Source organism: Hesperophylax consimilis, chromosome 17, assembly GCF_061612785.1.
Source record: "Hesperophylax consimilis isolate HC1 chromosome 17, BYU_Hcon_1.0, whole genome shotgun sequence".
Classification (NCBI taxonomy): Eukaryota; Metazoa; Arthropoda; class Insecta; order Trichoptera; family Limnephilidae; genus Hesperophylax; species Hesperophylax consimilis.
In genome coordinates, this window is record NC_142852.1 from 30,962,484 (window position 1) to 30,989,919 (window position 27,436).

Genomic DNA, 27,436 nt, shown 5'->3' on the forward strand with positions numbered 1-27,436 from the left:
TTCTTGCACAGAGTCCAGCATTTTTTGGTGTGTTAAATTAGAGGTGGCTGCTAAATTCAATAGCTCTTCTATATTTTTGATTTCTATAGCTCAACTATTTTACTATTTACATAGTTTTTTTTTTAATAAAATTTATCAATTCTGTTGATACTGACATCTATTGGATTTTAGTCAAAACTTTATCAAATTAATATTATTTTTATTTTGTGATTATAAATTCTTTGTGCTGCCATCTTTTGAATTATTCTGCAAACATTATTAATTTGTAAGCAAATAATAATACATACATAAATTCCTGTAATATTCAAAAATCTTTTAGTGAAAAATTAAGAAAATACACAGATTTAGGAAATGAGATTAAAATAATTTGGCATTCTCAGACTGTAAAAATATTACCATTTGTTATTTCGGCTACTGGAATTATACCTAGCTCTCTCATTCAAAATTTAGGCGTATTAGATCTGTGAGAGAATTTATACATAAAAATGCAAAAATCAGTCATTTTAAATACATGTAGGATTACGAATGATTTTTTAAATATTTATACTGAGGGATCAGTAGGATTTATAGGCCCTGTTAGAAGTTTTACCGAGCCGAACCCTCTGATATGAAAATATCTGGAGTCGGTGAATTATTTTCCCATTTGATCTCTGGTGAGTTGACGTGTTGTTCTTGTGTTGTTTTATATTTATTATGCTTATATAATGCACTTGCATAATGTTGATTGACTAGATGATCATTTGTGGAAAAGTGTGTGGAAGGGTTTAGTTTTTCCTGTGGGGAAGATTTAACCCGGACATAAAATCGGAAGAATATTGTAATGTAATGGATAATTTTTTTGCTGGTTTTGATACTTCCCCGAAAAGTGTTTAGTGATATTAAAAGTAAAAATGTATATACAGTATGCTCTCAGTAATCCGTCACTCAATTGTCTGTCAACTACTACTATTATAGTTGGCCATTAGTTTTACTCGTTGAATGCACAAAATCAAGCTATTTGTGGTTATCGTGGTGTACAAATAAAAGATCTTCCCAACTCAGGTACAGCGTTTATTGATAAATTAAAAGTGATTTTACAGTCGCGATATTAAACGTTTATTATTCACAATACTATGGAATGCTCGCGAAACTGGGTCAAGGTTTCCGTAGTACGGTTGTAGTAGGTAGTGCCGGCGGTAACAGAGACTGAATACTAATAATGCTGCTCGCTGCGTCGGGCTTATTTATATTGTTCGGCCGGTGGCAACAGTAGGTAGATGAATGGCAACTAAATCGAAGCCACTCGCTCGGTCTGGGCCTTTCGCGAAGTTTCGGCGGCGCGGCAATTGTGCATAGGCGGTAGACTCGAACCTTCTGGCGAGTTGTCGTAATATGCCAGACCGACTGCGCGATAGTATTGTCGCCGATAGACAAGTAGGTGCTTGTAGCAAGTAGGTTGCTTTGTTTTGTTTACGATCCCGGCTGCAAGTACGTAGCTCGTGAGTAGGTCGAGCGGTTTATTATTAATTAGTTAATCTGGATTCTTCTCGACGCCACATATTTAATTGTTTGTTATTGGTATGTCAAATTCAGTAGTTCTAGACTAGAGGGCGCAGCCAAGTACACTCGTTCTACTTGTTCTCTTGCTGCTTCTCACGCGCAGTCACTATACCTCCATGTCTATTTTGTCAGTTTATTCTGGCAACTGCTGCACATATTTCACATATATATCTTTTAACCAGTTCAAGTACCTAAAATTACAATCTTTTTAATGCCAAATAAAGTGGATGTTATGTAGTTTTTTAACAGTAACATTGTGGTATAAAGTAGTGAATGGTGGAACAAGTCGGAGACGCCCGAGAAAGTCGCTAGTCTCTTTATATTCAAGGTTTTTACTATGTATTCATTTCCCGTTTTAAAATTGCCAGTGCAATTCCACAACTTATATGTACTGGTAACTGGATAAACAAGAATAGTAACAATACAGAACATGATCAATTGATAGGTTAGGTTAGGTTAAGTTATTTTTTTAAATCATTTTATCTAATAGAACAAGTCTCAAACGAAATTTTTTTGTTTTACAAGCAATAATTATTCGCCTGAAACATTCATCCATATTGAAAAATCTCCTGATAAAAGATGCATGACGCTTAAACATTAGTTTACCAAAAAAAAAAAAAATAATTAATATTTGACAAGTTCAAGTATTTCACCTTAAAATGTAGACAATTTGTCTCGACGCCATCTAGTGAGAGAGTTAGCACTTACAATGCCTTTCTCATATAAAATAAAGTTGGTTGTTTTCAGGTGAAAAAATGTAACAAGCAGTAATTTTTGAATGAAACACTAGTATATATTGAATAATTTCGCGGGTAAGAGATAAGCCACCATAGCTCAGTGGTTAGAGCTGTCGACCGGAAATCGAAGGGATACGGGTTCGAGTCTCGTTGGCGTCATGTATCTTTTATCAGGAGATTTTTCAATGTGGATGAGTGTTTCAGGCGAATAATTATTGCTTGTAAAATAATTGTTACCCTTTGTGCTATGCATAAAAAATCTTGTCTTAAAAACATTAGTTTACAAAAAAAAAAATAATAATTGAAATTTTTTTGTTTCACATTTTCATTTGTTGTTTTGTTGTTAATATTATTTTCATTGAATAAATATTACAATTTTTTTTTGTTTTACTCAATAAGTTATTTCACTGTAAAAATATTAAATTAATTTTCCGTCACTTTTCTTCACAGTGATTTTTTAAAGTTACAAGTTTTTACCTTTGAACCCGCAGGTGGCCATGCCGATAGTGACGGTAACAGCTCCAGCACAAGGTGACGAGGCCAGCAACGCTGTTCCCGCACCCGGAACGGCCCAGCCGTTAACGGATTCCAGGTAAACTATCCCATATTATGTAACACTGAACACAAAACCGGTAGAAATTCGTTTGTATGTTCGAAGTTAGCTTAATTTTGGCTTACTTTTCTTGTACAAATGAGATCCCTGAGATGTATGTGTGGTAAAACAATGTAAAGATTGCAAGGCTGATGTAAGCGTAATGAGTAAGATCAAGAAAGGGACGCTTAAATGGTTTGGGCATGTAGAGCGAATGAGCGAAGAAAGGAGTGTATGGAGAATGTACGATGCAAATGTGAATGGTAGCAGAAGTCGGGGACGCCCGAGGAAGACATGGCACGACCAAGTGAATCAGATACTTGAGTCGGGCCATGTCAAGAGTCAGAATAATAGAAGACGATGTATGAATGTGAATGAGGCAAGGAGTGTGTGGTGTGACCGAGTCGTTTGGCGGTCCGTTCTCTCTGCCTACCCCTGTGGAGAAATGATGATTAGTTAGTTATTTTTAAAAGGCTGCCATGTTAGTCTGTGAGAAATAGTTAGGATATAGGCGAATTCTCCAATTAATGTTTTTTACTGTCATGTTTATTACTGTATCTGTGTTTACTCCAGTAAAAAAGAAAAAAATAAAATAAAAGAATCAAAAAAATACGCTATTTTTAAACGTAATACAGTTTTTGAAAGTGGACGAAAAACTCTTTCAGATTTTAAAACACTTCAGGCCGGTAACTTTTTTGAACAAACAAACATTTAAATTTTTATTTTTATAGATTTTCTTCTATTTCTAATAGGAAAACGTGATATAAAGCTGTAAAAATTCGTATAATTTTGAAAAAAATTGAAGTGCTATTTCGAGAAAAAAAATTGCTACATAGCATAAAATTTCATTAAAGATTTCGGTGTATGTTTATTGTTTTTTTTGCAATCATTATTATTTTTTTTAGTTTAGATTGGTTTGTCATTATTTAGTACTTTCATCACTTGTGTACAGATTTCAATGTTTTCTGTGTATTTCAAAAGCGCTATTATACAGCTTATTTTTTAATTTTCCGTAAAAACAAATGCTGTTTTAGAAAGTAGATAAAATAATCTTTCTGGTATGCGCATTTAAAATAAACATTACTATTTATAAATAATAAAATTTTAATATCAAACGTGAAAAATGTTGTCAAATTTTTACTTAAAAATTGAGAGAACTCGATATTTCGAAAACACGTTCGATTTGTTTGGAGAATTTGTAAGAAAACTGTACCTTCACTTTTATCTCGTTCATATAATAAAAAAATACTTTTTAAAGTTTAACCGATTGTTGCAAAATATGAATTATTCATTTTGGCTATTTTTAGGAATTTATTAATGGATTCCAGTATAAATATTTGAGGCAAAAAGAATTATTTGTTCTCTTTATAACGTCAAAAAAATTACGTATTTTCACATGATAGAAAAAAATGCTTTTATAATATGGACTGGAGAGGTAAAAGTTGGGATGTTACTAATTGCAGTGTTATGTCTGTCATTCTGTATATTTATTATTTATTTATTTTTCATGTTCTCCATAAAACGTTTATACACCAATATATCATGGAGAAGATTACAAATTAAAAAGTTTACAGAGGCAGTTTTACTATTTTGTGACATGTGTTAAAAGATAGTTACTGAATTGTCTGTAGGTGACATTGAAAATGTCGATGGCTAATGCAGAATCGTTAAGCAGTTGAGTCGCTCTGTTTATTGGCGCGTTCTGATAGGCAGAAGTCCTCGCTTTCGGAGCATATAAGAGTGCGTGGGATCTCCCTCGAGTATAATTGTTAGTTAACCTCTTTCAACATAGGCGGATTGTGTATTGTACCAGAGATCAACTTAAAAAAGTGTTTGCTTAAAAATATTTTTCTGCAGGCTTCTAATGTATTGAAATCGAGCATTCCTGTTAAGAACAAGGATGGATACAGGAATGGATAGTATGTATATTCCCTCATATACAGGTAACGCATAAACCTTTTTTGTACTTTTTCTATTTCTAAGATATGGTTTTGTTCAGAAGGGGCCCAAATAATAATGTATTTATGTTGGTGTGTGTTCTGATTCCAGGGTGGCCACAACAGATTCCAGACTGGAGGCTGCACGTCGCCAGGTTTCCCTGCTGAAGCAGCGAATGGAACGAAGGAATATCAAGGTGTCGAAGGTGGCGGAAGCGTGAGTTCAATCAGTACTAATTTTTTATTGCTGAGCATATTGCTAACCCTGTAAAAATGTCAAGTTCGCCCAACGATTGATTTTGAGGGCCATCTTTGTGCTTGAACCCCAACAAACTTGATAAAACCTAATTGATTCTGTGCTGTTCCTTTGCCCGTGATTGACAATTCATTGTTAACAGTTCGATTGCTGCCATCTCTAATGTAGGCATGCTGAGTGTGTTCTACAGTTATTTTAATGGAACCTGCTCTACGGAGCTAGCAGAATTGATCACCGGTGCACGTGCATGAGAATGATGCTTCTTGAGAATGGGTCGTTTCTTTGACTCATTTTTGTGTAAGCCTCTTCAAGACCCGCATTAATAAATTCCTTCCTACAGCCCCTGCCTTAACCCTCGCAACGCTGCCCAACCGAATGGGGACATAGTTCCCTTGTCTTTACACTGTACAGACAGTGGCGCTATTTTGAGGTGTCGCATTAAAAAGTCCTATTCAGTTCTATGTTTCAAGCTGGAACCAATCATACACATTCAACCATTGAAATCGGTCGGGCGGTTTTGGAGATTAGCCTATACGAACACAGTGACACGTGATTTTTATGTATTAAGATATTTTTCAAAGATCGAATTATAAACCAATATGGAAATCAAAAAATGAATCACTGTTTAGAATTTAAATAAAATTTTCACTTTTAATTTTATTGTATGTAGAAGTATATTTAAAGCGTACATTTTGGCATTATTTCTGCATAAATAATACATTGTCAAATTTGAAAATAATTTTTTATGAACTTGAAATTTGGCGGAGGTAAATAGAATCATGTAAAAAGGTCGTCTCAACATGTCCTAAAAACAATTTCTAAATGGCCTTGAACAGCCCTATTACGCTTGTTAGCTGTTTACATTTTTATTATGATTCATTTTTGGGTTATTATGCCGTGTCGCGTTTCCTCCTTCTTTAGCCATCCTTTCGAAAATGATCAGGGCAGATGACACTGTAATGTAATGTAATGTGGTGCTGCCAAGGTCTGGTATCTGTGAGAGGATATTGTGTCAGCGCTTTGTTAGCAGCAGACACATACCTGGACGGATGATGAACCTCGTGCTGGCACTGTTGGTGGACGCGGTGGACTCTTTCTCTGCAGCAGCTGGCCCAGTTTCTTCACCACCTAGGATTCTTGCTGCAGAGTCTCCATCTTCTATCTTCGTGTCACCTGTTCCTGTACTTCATTTTACTTAACTTAACTTTATTTTGTAATATTTATATTTTTTGTAATACCTGCATCAACAACTGTAAAGCGCCCCTGAGGTGATATCTCACAAAACGGCGCTATACAAATTGTCCAATAAATAAATAATGTTGTGTGAAATGTTGGCTAAAAGAGAAATTGCCTAGAATCAATTTTAAATTTGAATATAAAAATTTTTCGTGTATCTTTTGACAGAATTTTTTGATTATAACATTGTTGCGTGCGTTGATTTGCAGTTGCATCAACTACTACGAGCAGTACGTAGAATACGACGCATTCCTGACTCCGCCGGAATGGCCAAATCCTTGGCTGGCCGATACAACAGAATTGTGGGAGCAAGACAAGCAAAGGTGAGAAGGCGTTATTATACCTCTAGCTATCGCTTAAACGTAACTTGTACTTACGATAAATTATCTTAAAGAAATTACGTTTTAATGTAGTTGTGCACAACATTAAAGTAAATTAAATAAGAGTTTGAAACGCACGTCCGCAGTATATGACAATGATCTTTTACGTTTTTTGTTTTGTTTCATTCTACATCGATAACAACATAAAGAATTATTCAAAACCTTTTCCGAACTGTCAAATTGAAAAACAACCGTTGTTCCACACACGACAAGCGTGTAAAATGAAAAACCGACACATGTTTATGTCACCATCTCTTTAAAACATATAATATTCATCATGCTGTCTCCCTCGACGAAAAATATAGTGCCATCTCGTTTATTCTATGGCGCGCATAGGGACAGAAGATGCCAAAGTGGACATTCTTTAAATTGACCCAGCGAATCGTATGTACTTGTAATTGAAAGCTTCTATTAGAGACAACAGATGTCACTGCTCGTCACTCCCCGCCGCCGCAGCTCGCAGCTCTGCTGTTTCGTGGTACATTTTTTTAAATTTATTAACAGTACATAATTTACAGAGATGAAACAATATACAGGAATAAGATACTTCATTTTGTGTACCTATGATATGTTTCCTTGAAATGTCTGCTAAGTGGTATGTTTATTCCTTAATTACCAGGTGACTTGTGTAGTTTATAGGTGTGTGTGTGACGTGTGTAATGTGTGTGTGAGTGTTTGTGTGTGTGTGTGTGTCTGTATGTATGCGCATTGAATTATTTAAATTATTGACATGATGCCACGTTTGAATTTGGGCAGTGAATCCGAAAAAATGTCAATGTTAGAATTAATACAAATATTATTTAGAGTATGAAGAACTCGGTTAATTGTCGAATTAGATGCTGCATTTGTTTTATAATTTAGCGTGTGGAATAGCACTGTATGTCGTGTACGTCTCAAAGGTATATTAAAGTTAATAAGGGACAAAAGTTCAGAACAGTCAATCTCATTGTTTAAAATTCTGTGTATAAATATTGAGTCAGCTACTGCTCGTCTTCGCTGCAAAGTTTCAAATGTACACTCAAAATTATTGTTGAATCTGTGGGTAATATATTTTATAAATTTGTTTTGGATTCATTCTATACTATATATGTAAAGTTTATATTGCGGATTCCAAATAGGCGATGCATATTCCAGTGTACTTCTGACTAATGCGAAATACAGTGGTGCCTCACACAACGAACGCCTCGCACAGCGAATGCTGCACACAACGAACTTCCTTTTCGTTCATTTCACGATTCATACAACGAACTTCGCTTCACACAACGAAGTCGCCCGATCTTCTACGATCACTGCCGATTAATTGCATCCGCGCAGGCAGTCGTTAGACTCGTTAGTCACTGCGTAGTACGCTTAACTTACGCACGTATCGCAGCAATCGTTCTTCATTACGAATTAAATCGCACACGTATCACGGCAGTCGTCCTTTTAAGATAAACTCAACATTTTTTTTATATGATGGGTTCTAAAAAAAGCAGGAAGGTGATTTCTCTTGAAATGAAACAGGAAATAATTAGAAGGAGTGAATGTGGGGTAAAACAGTGTGACCTCGTCAAAGAGTTTGGCCTCAACAAGACCACCATTTTCACCATTTTGACAAACAAGGATGCAATAAAATCAGCCAAAGTAGCCAAAGGAGTATCAAAACTATTTAATGAAAAACATAGATCTTCAATCCACGAGGAAATGGAGAGGCTATTAGCGATTTGGATTAACAACAGGACAATGCTCAAAGGGAAGCGTCATCTGATAACGAGGAGCAACAATCAAACAATCAACCAATTCCAACTGCTGACATCAAGAACATCCTGGTCAAATGGAAAGCAGTTCAGGAGTTTACCAATGCCCACTATCCGGATTCCGCTGAAGCAAACAGGATCAACGACCTGTACTCCGATACTCTTGTCCGTTATTTCCGGCAGATGTTGAAGAAAAGAGAGAAACAAACGACTTTGGACAGGTTTTTCACTGCACCATCGGCGGAAAATGGATGAAGATGTGCAAGATTCGATTATTTCTTAAAATTAAAAAATGTGTGTTTTTTTCATTATGTTTTTAGATGTATCTAAATAAAAATAATAACAAAAAATGTATCTTTTTTTTATGTCATCTTACCATATTTTATGCTACAGAACGAATTATTTTTTTTAACATGTATTGTTATGGGAAAACGCGTTTCACATAACGAACTTTTCGCATAACGAACTTGCTCCTGGAACGAATTAAGTTCGTTGTGTGAGGCACCACTGTATAACATTACAATTGTACGCGGATTACTGAATATTTTACTTACACGTAGCACGAAACCAAGCATTTTATATGACCTTTAAAATAAATTAAGAATAAGACCAGTTGTTTTGATGCACATAATTTATTATTATTGTTGTCTTATAATTTTTGGGAGTCAAACACCAATTGTCCTAAGGGATGAACCGCCCCCCTGGTGTCAAAGCTTAAGTAGGTTAGTTTGGCCACCAGCCAATGTGGATTGTGGCGCAACGAATAACGCGTCTGACTACGGATCAAAAGATTCCAGGTTCGAATCCTGGCAAGATCGAAATTATTTTTTTTTTAAATCTTCAATTTGTAATTATTCTTTTAAAATAGTTTTTGTTTCTTTATATATATTTTTTTTAAAGGGCGAAGACGGTTTACACGTAGTTCCCGTGAGCACTTAGACCATAGGCCCATTATGCTATCTCCCATTTTACCTCATTCCTTTAACAACAATCCAGTCCCTTCAATAAAGTTCACCAGGGTTGTCATTGGATATGTGGCTATGTCTTCTGGTTCTACTGTATGTCTCCCCAGGTATCTGAGCCTTGTTCCCACCAGGGCAGGACATTGGCACCATAGGTTAATTGGAGTCTCTTCATCCTCTTCACATTTCCTGCATCTATTGGTGTTTTCTACTCCCAATATCTGCATGTGTAAGCTTTCTTTTCGGGATCACATAACTGCAATCGTTAATGAATCCCTCAAACTACTTGGTTTCATCACTAGAATCACTTCGGACTTCAAAAACGTAAATACCCTTAGAACTCTTTACTGCTCCTTGGTTCGCCCCCATCTTGAATATGCTTGTGTTATCTGGTCTCCTTTTTATGCTGTCCACATTCGACGCATTGAATCTGTTCAACATCGGTTCTTAAGAGGGATTGCTAGGAGGCTAGGATTAGAAAAAGGCAAATACTCATATGATGAAATTGAACTAACTCTAAACCTCTCTCCTTTGGAAGTCCATCGGGAAAGAAATGACCTCATTTGCTTCTTCAAAATTATAAATGGTATTATTGATTCACCTACTCTACTGCAACTCATTCCCTTCAATATCCCCTGCTCAACTGCTCTTCCTCAACCATCATTCGACAAATTATGGATATTATTCACTATTGTCCAGAATGTGTAGACTGGTCAACTCAAGTTAAAACCTTAACTTTTTTGGGATAAGTCTGAATGATTTTTGCCAGTCGCTAAACAAGTGACGGAATATTATAAGTGTCCTGTGATCCTGACCCACGGCGTAGTCTTGACTTGATTCGACTTGTCACTTTATTTTCTTATATTATATCTGCCTTATGTCTTTGCTTCCATGTACCTTTGTCTACTCCTGTATTTTTCATTTGACTGTATTTGTGTTATTATTTTGTAATTTGGACAATGTCCGTTAATAAATAAATAAATGTGTCTCCTGAGATGGCAGTGTCCCGTTAGTAGTCCTACCAGTTCCCTCAGTGAGTTTCTGTCCATATGGAGTAGTTTCTTGGTTCGTCTAGGGTCTGGTCCTTTTATGAGTACTTTGGATTGTCTCATTCCAGGTGCCCTCTCCCATTCTTTGCAGTGCTGGGATTTGACCCACCTATCAATATGTAATTACTCCTACGGCCGACTCGGATCCTACAAGTGGTGCTTTCGCCCCTTTCCTTGTTAGTTCGTCAGCCCGCTCGTTGCCCTCAATACCTTTATGTCCTGATTTTTTAATATACCATGTAATTTATTTTTACTTCACTTCCTTTTTGAGTACCGTCTGGAGCCAGTGAGACTATGGCATCCCCAATCAGGGTATTTTGTGAGGCTGAAGGTAGTGGAGATGGGGAAGAAGAAGGTGGGGGTGTACCTGGCTATTCAGATCTGATCTAAAGCCATTTCATGCAACTGTTCTCTATCCTTTCTGCTTTTGATCACTTTTCTCTTTTGTCGAGGAACCGTAATTTATTATATAAAGCCTGCTGATGTAGCGTGTGTGTTTTCAGCAAGGAGGTTCCGTTGCGGCGCGTGCGGCGCTGGGCCTTCGGACTCCGGGAGCTGCTGCAGGATCCGGCTGGTCGGGAACACTTCACACGTTTCCTGGACAAGGAGTTCTCCGGGGAAAACCTCAAGTGAGAAACCTCATTTTACATGCATTTTTATACGGCAACTGTTTAAAAATTTGTGAAATTTTACCCATTCTCTCCGAGCTGCCACAATTTTTGGCGGCTGTCTAAGAACGCCATAATTTAAGCCTGTAAGTATGAAAATTTATTTTGGGAGGCGGGTATGGGAACGCAATATAATATTATATTATCAATTGATGTCGCTATTCCAAATTCCTGTAATATTCAATCTGTTAATGAAAAAATACACAGATTTAGGAAATGAGATAAAAAGAATTTGGCATTCTCAGACTATAAAAATATTACCATTTGTTATTTCGGCTACTAGCATTATACCTAGCTCTCTCATTCAAAATTTAGGCGTATTAGATCTGTCGAAAAATTTATATATAAAGATGCAAAAGTCGGTCATTTTGAATACATGTAGGATAACGAAAGATTTTTTAAATATTTATGTTGAGGGATCAGTAGGATTTATAGGCCCTGTTAGAAGTTCTACCGAGCCGAACCCTCTGATATGAAAATATCTGGAGTCAGTGAATTATTTTCCCATTTGATCTCTGGTGAGTTGACGTGTTGTTCTTGTATTGTTTTGTATTTATTTTGCTTATATAATGCACTTGCATAATGTTGATTGACTAGATGATCATTTGTGGAAAAGTGTGTGGAAGGGTTTAGTTTTTCCTATGGGGAAGATTTAACCCGGACATAAATTGGAAGTTAAAATATTATATTATCAATTGAGGTTATGTTTTACGTCTGAATCTGACATGTTGACAGTGACAGGAAAAAATGTAATTCAATTGTTTAATTTTAGTGTTTTTGTGTGCTAGTTCTGGGAGGCGGTCCAGCAGGTGAAGGCTGATCACATTGGAATGGTGTAATAATAGTCGAGAGACTAATCAACAATGTGTCATGTTTGTGTGCAGGTTCTGGGAGGCAGTTCAGGAGTTGAAGGCATTGCCACAGAGGCAGATTCGCCTGCGTGCGCAGGACATCTGGAAGGAGTACCTGGCCCCCGAGGCACCGTGTCCCATCAACGTGGACTCGGCGAGCCGTGGGGCGTGCCACGCTAATGTCACGGCTGGCGCAGACCGGTGGAGCTTCGATCATGCGCAGGTATGTGTCTGTTTACGTCTGCGTAGTCATGGTTATTTGCTGATTGATTCCAGGCCAAATACAGTATTTTGTTTATTGATTCCACGCCTAATATAATTGACTCTAAGTACGGGTTATTTCTGAGAATTTGAACAATTTATCAAATTTCAACGTTCATTTCTGGGTACTGTGAAAGTATTTTTCAAGTTCTGTTATTATTTCAGTTCTGTCATGCTACTAACCTACGATGATATAATAACAGAACTTGAATAAGACTTTCACAGTACCCAGAAATGAACGTTGAAATTTGATGAATTGTTCAAATTCTCCGAAACAACCCGTCCTTAGTATTTTATAGCTGTTATCTCTTGATTGATTCTATATCTTATACAGTTATTTGCTGATTGATTCCAGACCAAATACAGTATGATTTTTTTGATCAATTCCAGTCCAAACACAGTATTTAGTTGATTGTTTCCAAGCCTATTTTAGTAATCTGTTGTTTGATTCCAAGCTCATTATATGTATTCCAGGCCTTATACATTTATTTGCTTATTTAACTGTTAGGCCTCACACAGTTATTTGCTTGAAAGATTCCAAACGTAATACATACAGTTATTTGCTGATTGATTCCAGGCCTTATTCAGTTATTTGTCAATTGATAGCCTGACAAAGTTATCTGTTGTTTGATTCCAAGCCTAATACATTTCTTTGTTGATGTATTCCAGGCCTTATACATTTATTTTCTTAGTCAACTCTTAGGCCTTACACAGTTATTTGTTTGAAAGATTCCAAACATAATACATACAGTTATTTGCTGATTGATTCCAGGCCTTATTCAGTTATTTGTCAATTGTTTCCAAGCCTATTTTAGTAATCTGTTGTTTGATTCCAAGCCTAATATATGCATTTGCTGATGTATTCCAGGCCTTATTTATTTGCTTAGTTAACTGTTAGGCCTTACACAGTCAATTGTTTGAAAGGTTCAAACGTAATACATACAGTTATTCGTCGATTGATGGCCTGAAAAAGTTATCTGTTGTTTGATTCCAAGCCTAATATATTTATTTGCTGATGTATTCCGAGTCTTACACATTAATTTGCTTAGTTAACTGTTAGGCCTCACACAGTTATCTGTTTTAAAGATTCCAAACATAATACATACAGTTATTTGCTGATTGATTCCAAGCCTAATACATTTATTTGCTGATTAATTCCATACCTAATACAGTTATTTGTTGATCCAACAGGCGCACGTATACCACCTCATGAAGTCGGACAGTTATTCTCGCTATCTGCGTTCCGAAATGTACAAGGACTTTTTGAACGGATCCAAGAAAAAGGTAACCTTTAAATTAACCATGTTCAAATTTTCGTAATATTACAGTACATTAATTAATACACTGAAGAGAAAAACTGATAAAAGTGTGACCTACACACTGGAGCGATTGTTCTCATATTTATTTATTCATTTACTAACGGACGTTCTCTAATTTCAACACATATTACACAAAGTTAATACAAGGAGAAATAATTTATAAAATTACTGCTATAACAGAAATAGGGAACAGAAACAATAAAGATAATGTCAAGTCAAGACAAGAACAAGGTTTTGATGGAGTTCATGACTTTTGCCACATCAATATAAAATATTACTTGCGTAATGATGGACAAAAATCATTAAGGCGTACACTTGTAACATTTACACTCATCCAACAAAATGATGTCAATTTAGCAGTTATTTGCAGGAGTATACATATATACATGGTTTTCCAATAAGAGGTGTTATTTTGATATTCAATCGTAAAAGATCGATGGTTTCGTTGCTTGTGTGGCACATAGCGTCGTCTTGTTGAAAGTAAACGTTGTCCAGATCAATGCCATCCAATTCCGGCCATAAAAAATCATTAATCATCTCTCGATAGCGATCCATTCACCGTAACTGTTGCTCCAGCCTCATTTTCGAAAAAGTAAGGTCCAATGACTCCGCCGGACCATAAACCGTACCAAACAGTCACACGTTGAGGATAGAGAGGCTTTTCAACAATAACTCTTGGGTTTTCCGAGCCCCAGATGCGACAATTTTGCTTGTTGACGAAGCCATCGAGGTGGAAATGGGCCTCATCACTCGAGATGATTTGCATTTGATTCGCTCAAGTGAATTTTAATAATTTCAATGCATTGTTGAAGCGTGTATCGTTCCATTTTTATTAATGGCGTAGTTTCTACTTGTCAAATGTCAAAAAACGACAGCTTCAAAAGTAACATCTACCGAAATAGCGGGCTATTCAAAATAATACCTCTTATTGGAAAACCCTGTGCATACATGCATTTTAGAAACTAATAAATAATACACTACAAAACCCAAGACTCTATAATTACAGGAATGAATAAATTTCAGGGCGTGTACAAGGTTCCTTTAGAATCGCTTGTAAGTTGGTCTTAATTGCAAAGCATTTATATCGTACATGTGACATTATAAAACTAGATTTAAAATGGCGGGCGCCATGTTAGTCAAATGATTGACACCACAAATTATAATATTGGAGTTTTACCTACCATTAACCACTCAGAACATTAGAACGTCAAAAGACGTAAATATGTTAATAGCGGTCAAGACATTAGAACGTCTTTTCACGTAAACGCGCGAGATTTTACAAAAATTGATTTATTTCCATCACTAGTATACGGATTCCCATGATTTAAAAAACAGAGTATCGATAATGAATAACGCTACGCGTCTGTATTCAAGAATATCTATGGAACGTAGAGGTGCATTATCTAAGCCGATTGAAACTGTCATCTTGTTCGTTCATAATTTATTGCGTTTCTAAATAATTTATTAAAAATATTTTAGTTTGGACGGTTAATATTTTGAGGTGACTAATAGTTTTTAATTATATTTCTTCAATATATAAAGTGTTATTTCTTTATGCTACTCAGAAAAAAGTACATTTTTCAAGGCTTTGAAATAATATAATAACATAAATAAATATAACAACACAATGCGATAGTGGATTTCATAATCTTTTCAAAACATTTTTTAGAATGAGGCTACGTTTCCCAAAACGTGAGTTATGAAGCATTTAGCAAAACTCGTAAATAACACAAAAATTATCACGTTTTGACAGTTCTCAAAGGAACACATGATAAATAAAAGTCTTTGTCTGAGAGGTTAAAACTCTTGTTATGTAGTGCCGTTGCTTATCCAGAATATTCCTTGGTGAGAGAGATCGCATCTCTGTTTCTACCGGATTTCGACTTCTCTTCTCCTATTCCTGTTTGGACCAATCATTCGCCTGGGGGCAAACCCCAAGGTTCTCCTGGAATCAGAAGAAGAAGCGATCGGTATGAGGGCAGACTTCCAGCCAACGCTTCTACATGGAGATACCACCAGACGAAAACAGACAATTCTCATCAAGGAACATTCTAGATAAGCAACGGCACTACATAATATTAGAGTTTTACCTACCATTAAAACTCTTATTATGTTGTCTTCCTTATCCAGAATATTCCTCATCCCCTGTCTGGTGAGACTACAATTGAATATCGTCGCTTTAGCGCGTGTTTACACGCCGAGCTGTCGGCGGCAGTAGTTGATTTCACGGACGGACGAATTGCGCGAAATTCGAACACGCAATAGGAGAAGAGAAGCTGAAATCAGGTAGAAACAGAGATGTTATCTCTCTCACCAAGGAATAATCTGGATAAGGAATGGCACTACATAATAAGACTAGTATTACGATAACCAGTACATATCATGTAAGTTGGTTAACTCTTACCGTGTCGTCCAAAGATTCACCCATCAGTCGTGGCAAATAGACCGCTTCCGCTGAGCACTCGATTCACCTGTTGTCGGCCGATAACGTTGTAGCGTTACGTTCCAAACGAACGCCTACACACTCAGGCACGTCGTTTCAACTCAACTTCTGTGTTACCAGTTACTAATCGAGTCAACATTCGATTACTGGGGTTGCAAGTATAAGGGGGTATTTCACTATCTCTGATTATGTTCTGACTAAGCACTAATCGGCGGATTAGTCATTTTTTCGTTTTCACTATATCTGAATAACGCTAACGCTCGGGTTAAAGTTCGATTTGACTAATCAGTGCTCGAACCTCACGTTAGGCGCTATTCCTCGAATCAAAGATGGCGTCAAAACATTCCGAGTTTGACAGCGGAGAAGTGAGTCGAATTTTGTTGCGAATTATTATGGATACCGAGGTTTTTGATTTACAGAAGCAGGTGAAAGGGCGGCGATGCGAAGGCCGCGAGTTTTAAGAGCTCGAATGAATTTGAATGCTTGTACGATCCATCCTGAATTATTTGATTGTGTTCAAAATAAGAAACAATGTATTAATTCGACACGAATCTATCTAAAATGACCTGATAATCAACATAACATAACCAAAAAAATGCACACTTTGCGGTGTGCGGACTGTGGCGGGAAACTGGATGACGACGTTGACCACAGATCAATTGGCGTTGACGCTAGCATTCCATAGACATTGCGGCAAAACATGACAGCCGTGGCAGTAGATGGAGTAACTGCAAACATTTTGCGATGTTGCCAGAGTATTTCGAGTGTTATCTATCCGGAAGCTCGGCAACAATGGTGAAACGGTCGCCGTTGAATAACGAAGTTATTCTGATCTTTAAAGCCAGCCAACGGCTAGCTAGTCAGATATTTAGCCCGACATAGTGAAATACCCCCTAACTGTTACAGTCTTGCCATTCTGGTCATTGGTGAACGGTATCTATAATTTTTGGAGTGTTGATTGAAGAAAAGCAAATCATTAATTAATTAAGGCGATGCACTACGTCATGTAATATTTTAAATTGAGCCGCTATCAATAACAACCCTTGGCGATAAGATTTAAATTCCCGCTTAACACCATCCGCCCGTTTTGATTTATGCAAGAAAAAAACATGGCCAAAAAGTGCCTTTTATTTTATTTTGCGGATGTTCACGCATAAATATTTAATTTTTTTTCGATCATTTTACAAATAACTTAATTTGCCACATTATACATTAAAATCATAACCGAAAATGGGTTCGTAAGTAGGAGATTTTGGACTTTAAAGCAGTTTTCATAGGCCTTATACATTATTTTTTTCTGGGCTTATAAAAAAGACTTATCTAAAAAATACTCGATTATTTCAAAGGCCAAGATGTATTCTACTCGCAGTATTTAATTAAAGCATCTGAAACATTTCTAGGCGACCAAATTTTCAAACCAAAAACACATGATTTTGCATTACTACGTATGGCATCGCCTTAACATCATTCCTCAAAATATTAATAACGAAACGTATAAAACTGCTTACTGCGGTTTGAAGCCAATAAATCCACGTAGATTTCATCATTTATCCCATATTTTTAGTTTCTATAAATTTGGCACGTTATGGGCAAGCGTTAGCACAAAATATTTTTGTTTTTTTTTTTCAAAAATTAGCTCGAAGCGCCATTTTACTTAAGACCTTTCAACTCCAGACAGGTTTTAAGCTTACTTAACGCCCCTATCAGTTTAACTCTTCAGTGACATATACCAGTTAGTAGCCAAGTGGACAAATGCAACAGGTTCCCACTGCTCTTAAATATGTACATAATAATAATTCCATTTGTTCGTTGTGTTCTGCTTATCTCTGGTTCAATGAACTCTGAAATTTGCTTTGAATTTAAGTGTCATTTTCAAAAGAGAACTGATTGCGTGAAGAATTCAGACAAGCGATAAAGTACCTACCTACGATATAATGTTTTATTTGTCATTTTAAAAATTGGAACTGATTTGTCAAGAATTCAATTTTGAACAGTTAATATGTATCATTGAAGAAGTTGATAATACTGACAAATCTAAACGAAAAATGAAACAGAACAAGACAAAGGAAATATCTTTTTTTATTTTCTGTGTCTCTATCTTTATCTTCTTCTTCAATGATATATCACATTGATGGGTATAACTTTAAAAAATTAAAGAAAATTTTTCTCCACTTATTGTCAGGTTATTCATAGCCAGGGAATGTTTGACATTATTTAAAAATATTGTATCATAAAACGCTAAATATATAACAGTATTGACTAACTAAAAACACATTCCTTGCTTCATTTACATTCATACATTGTGTCATAAATATTCTTCTGTTGTTATTCTGACTCTTAAGTATCAGTTTTTTTGCTGTTTGTTTTTGGGGTGTTATGCCGTGTTGCATTCCTTCATTAGCCTACGTTTCGGACAACGTTGGCTAAAGAAAGAGCGCAACATGGCATAACACCCCAAAAACAAATAACGAAAATACTTTTGGGCGTGAAAATCTTAAATCATATCTTAACCTCTCAGACAAAGACTTCTATTTACTATGCGTTCCTTTGAGAACTGTCAAAACGTGATAATTTTTGTGTTATTTACGAGTTATGCTAAAAGCTTCATAACTCACGTTTTGGGAAACGTAGCCTCATTCTAAAAAATGTTTTGGAAAGATTATGAAATCCACTATCGCATTGTGTTGTTATACGTAAATATTTGCGTTTCTAAATATACATTTTATGAAAACGTCAAAAATATGTAAAAATCGCTTAACATTATTTCAAAGCCTTGAAAAATGTACTTTTTTCTGAGTATCATAAAGAAATAACACTTTATATATTGAAGAAATATAATTAAAAACTATTAGTCACCTCAAAATATTAACCGTCCAAACTAAAATATTTTTAATAAATTATTTAGAAACGCAATAAATTATGAACGAACAAGATGACAGATTCAATCGGCTTAGATAATGCACCTCTACGTTCCATAGATATTCTCGAATACAGACGCGTAGCGTTATTCATTATCGATACTCTGTTTTTTAAATCATGGGAATCCGTATACTAGTGATGGAAATAAATCAATTTTTGTAAAATCTCGCGCGTTTACGTGAAAAGACGTTCTATTGTCTTGACCGCTATTAACATATTTACGTCTTTTGACGTTCTAATGTTCTGAGTGGTTAAGTATCTGGTTTACTTGATCGTGCCATGTTTTCCCCGGGCCGTCTTCTTCTATCATTCATGTTCACTTCATATATTATTCTACTTACACTCATTCGCTCTACATGCCCAAAACTTCTAAGCGTCCCTCTCTTGATCTTACGCATTACGCTTACTACGTCATCAGCTTGAGTGGTTACAATCCTTGGCTGTAGGTGTTGTAGATACTTTTAGTATCGCCCTGGTGAAAAATATTTAATAACGAAACGTTGCTTACGTAGACGTTCAAACTGATAGAGCAGCCAATCGAGGAAAGGGAACAAACCGAGTTGTGGGAGTTGGGAGGTGACGTTTCCGTCTCCCTTTCTGTGATTTGTCAATAAATGAATCTGACAGTATGCAGGCATCATCAAGCATTGTAATACTAATCATTTTTACAATGGCGCTCAATTATTTTATAAATTTAAAACTAAATATCCCTGTCGAAGACTTAAAATACAATTTCTTATTAAATACTCTAAAAATACATACATTAGAAGATGGACGTAAAATAAACGATTTAACGTTCTTATTCAAAATACTTAAGTCTAAATTCGACTGTTGTGAACTCCTGCAACTTATAAACATACACACACCCACAGTAACAACACGACAAAATACAATATTCTACAGCAGCACACATAAGCGTAACTACATTGCCCACTCTCCGATACAACGACTTCACACCATGGGAAATCATTACTTGGGTGATGTTGACATATTCAATACCAACCTTTTGTGGATCATTTAAAACATTTATTTCAACAATACTCCTAAACACATCATGTAAACCTACAAATAGCTGTCATTTTCTGTTTTTGTTTCTTGTGTTTGTATGACTTGTTGCATAGCTTTTATCAAATGTTATTTTATTCTTATTTTTTATGTTTCAAAGTATCTGTCAAACTAAAATTATACTACCAACCATGTAAAAGCCCTCTGGGTGTTAAATAAATAAATAAATAAATTGCTGGCTGCGTAAAAAACTATAAATCACAACTCGGGTAAACAAAAGTTGAATATTTTATTTACAAGTCAAGGTTCAGTAAAAAATGAACATTCAGATCATGCGCAGAAAAGTCTTGCTACAAACCGTTGGCAAACGTTTAGCAATCGTTACTTTTGTGCGCAAAATCTGGTACATCCTGGTGCCAATGATATGGTCAAGTGTTTTGCCTCAGGCAAAATGATACCCACATGATTTCATATTTGAGCAGGTCTATGAATTTGGATGTCTAATGACTTTAGCCATGTTTGGTGGCCAGATTCAGGTGCTTTCCTCTTCCCAATCTCCTTCTCCGATGCCTTCAGTCTCACAACACACCCCAATAATTGAGGATGCATTAGTCTCACCGTCTCCAGATGGTTGAAAGCTGTTGGGGAAGTAAAAATAATGTTTTTGCACAAACTCAGTGATCTCACATTTAATGAATGTTTTTTTTTTTTTTTCAGACCTCCGTTAAAGGAATTCGGTCCATAGTTTCTTTTTCTGCCAGAAAAGAGACATCTGCTAACTAGAAACGGAACTAAAATTCACGTTACTTCGGCGATATATAATATAAATTAACTCGCTAATTCCAAATTCATATTCAAACCATCGTCATCATCATCAGCAACAATTAAGGTCCGGTTGTTTCGCAGAAATTCAAATGTAACACTGTCAACAAATGGCAATTCAACGCCATTTTGTTTTTAAAAGGTCCCTGTTAACCCCCATTCGGCGTATTCTGTCCGTAGATCGAAATATTTCCGCTTTGCAATAGAATCCACATAAATGGAATATTTATGAATGTATCCAAAAACTAAAAACAGTTTTTGAAAGGCGATAAAATAACCTTTCTAATTATATTGTTAGAAATAAACATATATTTTTTTAAATATTAAAATTTTGATTGCTAACATAAAAAAGTTTTTAAAAATGGAGAATCTTACATTTTATCGTCTAACTAAATAATTGAACTAAAATTACTAATAATGAAAAATTGGTTTCATTGAGGTGTAAATTTTAATTCTTTTGTTGTTAACTTTTAGATTTGAATATAAAGCGTCATGTTTTCTCTTTATAACATTGTTTAGATCACATTTCTAACCGTGAGACCATATGAGCTATTCCCAAGTGCGAACAAATTAGCCTCACGGGTTAAACGCCAATTCTACGTGCGTTTCGGATTTCTATTGTATTGTAATAAACTTACAATATTAATAACATGATAGTTGTCCTCTTCTACTGATCACAATTTGTTCAAAAGCTAAAACGGGCCTAGAATTGGCATTTAACGGGAACATTTCAACAGTAAAAAAAAAACAAAATGTTGCAGAGTGACAATTTGATGACTTTGTCGCACGTGAATTTCTGCAAAACAACTGGCCCTTAGAACTGTACGACGGAAATAATACAATGTTAATTAAAATAATTTTTTTTTTTTTGATCTCAAAATGTGGCTTGGTCGCTTAAATTCCGAACACATTTTATGTCGGCATATAGCGGCCATTTTGTTTTTTTATGACATTCAAAACCATTTTCGGCCCGTCAGGATTTGATCAAATTTAAAATGTTTGATTAGCCGTCGAGCGTAATGTTCATTACGATTTGACCAAAGGCTGACGGGCCGAGAATCGGCGTTTAACGGGCAGATCGGTAGATGATTTCAGTTTCGGCCTGGTGTTTAATAGACCACCGTTCAGAATTGAAAAGTTTGACGACCAGATCTGAATAGCCAGGCACTTCCTGACCCTCCTCTTCCCATCCCCTTCCCTTCCCACTACCTTTGGCTTCTTCAAAGTCTGTTTCGCTTCTTTAAAAAATACTGTTTTTTGAAAGAAAATTTTTCAAGTACGAAATTATCAAGAATTTTGGAGCATCACGAGCTATGGAGCTCTGGTACGGTTGTGCAGCGCTGGCGTAAACTGTGCACCTCAGTTTAGAGAGATTTGATTTTATTTTTAATTTGGTGATAATTTTAAACCAAAGATGTTTTAATGTTAAGTTTAGCAAATTACATGATAAAAAATATGTTTATTTATTTTAAGTTTTTAATGTGTGTACAGTCAAATCATTTTAAAGAGGGCACATTTGAATGTATCTTGTTTGGGACGCCCGCCCACAGTCCCCTCTTACCCCGCAGTAGCCCTGTGATGCAGTACACAACAGCACAAGCAAAAAAAACTCTTTAAAATGATTCTACTGTAAATTATGTACAATCTGTTTGGGGCCTAGGAGTCAAAAGGTATTTATGCAAATTGGTGACAGCAGTTTTTCTTTCATATAGTTTTATATCATAACTAAATAGCAAAGTGAAAATATTCTTTTAAAACTTTCAAGTACAGTCAGTTATCTCTCAATGGTCCGCACAAGGGAACTGAATTTTTAATTTATTTTTTGTCTTTGAACTAAATGTGTATAGGAAGAATTAGAAATTTAAAATGTGTATAGAAGTGATAACAACAGAAAGAAACGGAGAGGAGTATTTTTAATGTTTATAGAAAGAAGTACAACATGTGTGACCATGTTTAAAATGTGTTTAGAAACAGTAACTGTTACAACATGTATCAGCATAAAATAAAAGGACAGTTAAAATATCTTCAGAAAGAGTGTAATGAACATGTATGATAATTTATCTAACGTGCTTAGAAAAAATAACTTTTACAACATGTATAAACATCTAATAGGGGAATACATGTATAGACATCTAATCTCAAACATCTCCCCTGATGATGGACATTAATGCTGTCCAAAATGTTGGCTAAACAAGGAGGTAGTGCAATGTGGCGTAATATCCCAAAAATAAATTACTATAATGCTTTGGCCAAATCACATCCATCTAATAGGGCAATTAAAATGTCTTTGGAAAGAGTGCAACATGTATGATTATTTATTTAAAAATATGTTTAGTAACAATAACTTTTACAACATGTAGCGACATCTAAAAAGGGTATTTAAATAATGTCTTTGGAAAGAGTGCAACATGTGTGATAATTTATTTAAAACGTATTTAGAAACAATAACTGTTACAACATCTGATAGGGCAATTAAAATGTCTTCGGAAAGAGTGCAATATGTATGATCATTTATTTAAAATGTGTTTAGAAACAACTGTTACAACATGTATCAAGATCTAAAAGGGCAATTAAAATGTCTTTGGAAAGGGTTAAACATGTATGAACATTTATTTAAAATGTGTTTAGAAACAATAACTTTTACAACATGTATCCACATCTACCAGGAGAATTTAAATACATAATGTACTCGGAAAGAGTGCAACATTTATGATCATTTATTTAAAATGTGTTTAGAAACAACTGTTACAACATTTATCAACATCTAATAAGGGAATTAAAATATCTTTGAAAAGCGTGCAGTATGATCATATATTTAAAATACTGAAGCAATGACTGTTGCAACATGTAGTAAGAACATTTAATAGCAACATGTAAATTAAATGTCTTCGGAAAGAAATGTAATATGTATTTCAATTGTGTTTTTAAACAATAATCATTTATCAACATTTTCAGCATCTTAAAGGGAAATATTTGAAAGAAGTGCAATACGTAAAGGAATGTTTAAAATGTGTATAGAAATAATAACTATTGCAACATCTATATTAAGTAAAAAAACACAAAAGAGATATTAAAATTTGTATAGAAAGAAATACAACATTGAAAGGGTAATTTTTAAATTGTGAATAGCAAAGATTGCAACATTATAAATATGTTGACGTTTTGATGAAAAGGTTTTCTTTAGTTTAACTGCGTTTGCACATTGATTGGGATGTTGAAGACAAAGTTATGTGTATAATAAAGATTACAACATGGTTGGTTCTTTTTAGGTTAAAAGTCATCATTACACAAAATAAATCATTGAAGTGTTGAAAAAATGTAACTTGATTTAGTAATGTTGAAGATTGGAGCCATTAAAAGTATATCAAACAGAAATTTGTTTTTATTTAAAAATAATATATTATGCTGCACAAAAGTTTCGTTGCTCGCAGCCAATGGAACTTCGGCATCCCCATTCCGGTAACATCTAGAGATTGAAAGTGATTAAAGTGACCAGCTACTGCAGATAGTACACAACTGCTGAACCTGTATATATCTCAATACTGTTGAATTTGGCAGCCACCTCTGGTCTGGAGTCCCAAAATACTTGAAAACACCCTTGACTCTGCAGAAACGGGTGATCTGTTTGATATTTTCTCCTATCATAACAGACGGATTGCAATCTTTAGAGCATGGGTCTGCTATCCTCGTTTTACCAGTATTTCAATGTATGATGCTCCGAGGAACTAACGTCGTTGATTCCTTTGGTACCGGTGCATAGTTGGGAAAAACCCTTGACTCTGTGCAGAAACGGGCGGTCCGTTAGATAGATTCCCCAATCTTAACAAACGGACTGCAATCTTTAGAGCACAGGCGTCAGGTAGGTATGCTGTCCTTGTTCTATCGGTATTACAATGGAAGATGCTCTGAGGAACTAGCGTCATTGATCCCTTCGGCACCGGTGCGTAGTCGGGATACACGCCAAACGCGCGCCCAACATTTGTACACGGTTGACATTTGTCACATGAGAACGGGTCGCTTCTACGATTCGTTCTTAAGTTCAACAGCTCGGCTGTGGAACGAACTGCCGGCCTCTGTGTTTCCTCCCTCCTACAACATAGGACTCTTCAAGACCCATGTTCACTCCTTCCTCTCCACAAAAAGACCCTCCACACAGCATCCCCGAAGATGACATAGGCCCTGAGAGAAATTATTTTCTTCAGGGCCTCCTGTGTGGAGTTAATATAAAAAAAAAAAATAATAAAAACACGCCAAATGCGCACCCTACTTCTTGGATTCAAAACCTCGGCTGTGGAACAATTTGTCGGCCTCTGTGTTTCTTCCCTCCTACAATGTGGGTCACTAAACTTCAAGACCGATTGTCAATGCTTTCTCTCCTCAAAAAGATACTTTATATGCAGCATCACCAAAGACGAGCTGTGGGGAGTTTAAAAAAGTATCACCCTTCTGAAAAACCTCAATTGCCTTCGAAAAGGCAATAGCTTTGCTCAGTGACAGATCTGAATAGCCAGATACTTCTCCACCTTCCTCTTCCCCATCTCCTTCCCCTCTCCACTCTCTTTGGCCTTACAACAACCCCTATTGAGGATGCCACGGGACTGTAACTGGCTACGAACATTCGGCACAAAAATGTGATTTGAAAGAAAATAGTTAGGTTAGATTCCTGGCTATTTTGATTTGATCACTAAACACGACTGAAGCCATTTCTAGAAAAGTTTTGATTCGAATAATGGTCATTCAAAAGGGCGATACTTATTATGGTGTCCGGGACAAAATTTCGAAATATCGATCAACAAAAAATGAAAAATCGATTATGATATAATTAACATCACTAGTACCGAAAGAAATCCATAAATTGGTCAACTTAATTCCTTGTCTACAGAAGTTATGACAATTTACTCTATGCTAAATTACGAAGGTACTATTTTGGCCGAACTCTGAAAATAAAATAAAGTTATTTAAACATGTTCATAAATATTTTTAAAAAAATGTTAGGTTAGGTGAGTATAGGTTAGGTTGGGATCGGTTAATTTAGGTTAGGTTAGGTTGGGTTAGGTTATTGCACTGTCTAGCAACACCGAACAGGCTGTTCGGAACCGCTCGGGAAGGCCGAGCGCTTCCGATCCAGTCGCGTAAACTACGGGCGCTGCGCGGAGCCGCGCGAGACGGAAAATTACCCCGCTAGCGAGCACATGTTACCAAACTAAGATTGTACAGCTCGGTTGTAATAGCATTTATCGTAATAAATCTGAAAACGCACCATCATAGTTTCAATCACCTAACGAGCCTTGAGCTTCAGCAAAAGTGTAGTTAACACAAAACACTACAGTTAGTATATGTTAGGTTAGGTTAGGTTATTAGGGAAATTAGACCCTCAATCTGAATTCAGTGATTTTGCATTTCACAGTAAATTTTGGCTATGGCTAGCCAATGGGTAGTTACGCACCTAAAGACGAATGGAAATTAGACGCTTTGTCTTAATATATTTTATTGTAATAAATTGATCTAATGAAAAAAAAGTGTTTTGCTGCCATCAATCGGGGTGTTCTAGTACCACGATACTAGAAACACGGAGGTTTCTTCAAGCGATGCTAAATTATCATTTTGACACCACTCGATAATAATGGAATTTATTCCAGAATGTATGCAGGGGTAGTGCAATGCAATACATTCCATATTTGGAAAATATACATAATCAGCTTAAGAAAAAAATAATAATACATGCGTGATTCCGACAGGCACAAAAAGCAGAATTTAAGAGAAAAAAGATAAAATATAAACACAAAAACGAATTTAAGTAGCCGTTTATGGAGGATATTTCGACATCTCCCGTCTCCTGTCGAGCCATCAGAGGACTCCATCCAGGCAACCATGGCGGTGATGATTTTGTTACTTGATTGGCGTAGTCTGCGCCATAAAGTTCCCATGTGATGGCGGAGAAGCGCTCTGAAAGAGTGTACTCGTCCCTCCAGGAACATTTCCGTGGCGCTGCAGTAACTCGGTAGGCGGAATAATTGGCGATAAGCATCATTGTAAACGACTTTTACAACAAGAAAAAAAAACTTTTCACAACAAACCAAAATTTTGAAACGGTACCAAGATTCACATACCTGGGCTCCCTGATAACAAACAATAACAACACTACAGAGGAGATCCAGAAGCGCATCGTGAATGCAAACCGCTGCTATTTCCGCCTACAAAAACATATAAAATCCAGACTGCTTTCCAGAACCACCAAGGTATTAGTGTACAAAACACTAATTAGACCAGTGCTAACGTACGCAGCCAAGACGCGGGTTCTAACTAAGAAGAATGAGCGAGCACTGAACGTTTTTGAAAGGAAAATTTTGAGGCGCATCTTCGGACCGGTTCTAGAAAATGGATTTTGGCGCAGACGTTATAACAATGAGCTCTATACTCTGTTTAAGGAGCTAAACGTCACAAAGTTCATAAAACTGGGAAGACTTCGGTGGCTAGGTCATGTGGAGAGAATGAGCGAGCATCAAGAACCAAAGTCCCTGCTGAGCTCAAGACCGATAGGGCCCGCCCACAGTCCCCTCTTACCCCGCAGTAGCCCTGTGATGCAGTACACAACAGCACAAGCAAAAAAAACTCTTTAAAATGATTCTACTATAAATTATGTACAATCTGTTTGGGGCCTAGGAGTCAAAAGGTATTTATGCAAATTGGTGACAGCAGTTTTTCTTTCAAATAGTTTTATATC

The 27,436-nt window shown here is 36.0% G+C and overlaps 1 protein-coding gene across 1 annotated transcript in view; it reads left to right on the forward strand.

Moving 5' to 3' along the window:
- RSG7 (Regulator of G-protein signaling 7) overlaps nucleotides 1-24,256 on the forward strand; it is a 37,171-nt gene extending 12,915 nt beyond the window's left edge. Inside the window, exons 7-13 of the mRNA XM_089642146.1 lie at nucleotides 2,768-2,868; nucleotides 4,918-5,022; nucleotides 6,507-6,620; nucleotides 10,928-11,053; nucleotides 11,977-12,166; nucleotides 13,396-13,488; nucleotides 20,608-24,256. Coding sequence (XP_089498272.1) covers nucleotides 2,768-2,868; nucleotides 4,918-5,022; nucleotides 6,507-6,620; nucleotides 10,928-11,053; nucleotides 11,977-12,166; nucleotides 13,396-13,488; nucleotides 20,608-20,673 — 795 coding nt within the window. The 3' untranslated portion in view covers nucleotides 20,674-24,256. The remainder of the gene's footprint in view (nucleotides 1-2,767; nucleotides 2,869-4,917; nucleotides 5,023-6,506; nucleotides 6,621-10,927; nucleotides 11,054-11,976; nucleotides 12,167-13,395; nucleotides 13,489-20,607) is intronic.
- The last annotated feature ends 3,180 nt before the right edge of the window (nucleotides 24,257-27,436 follow it).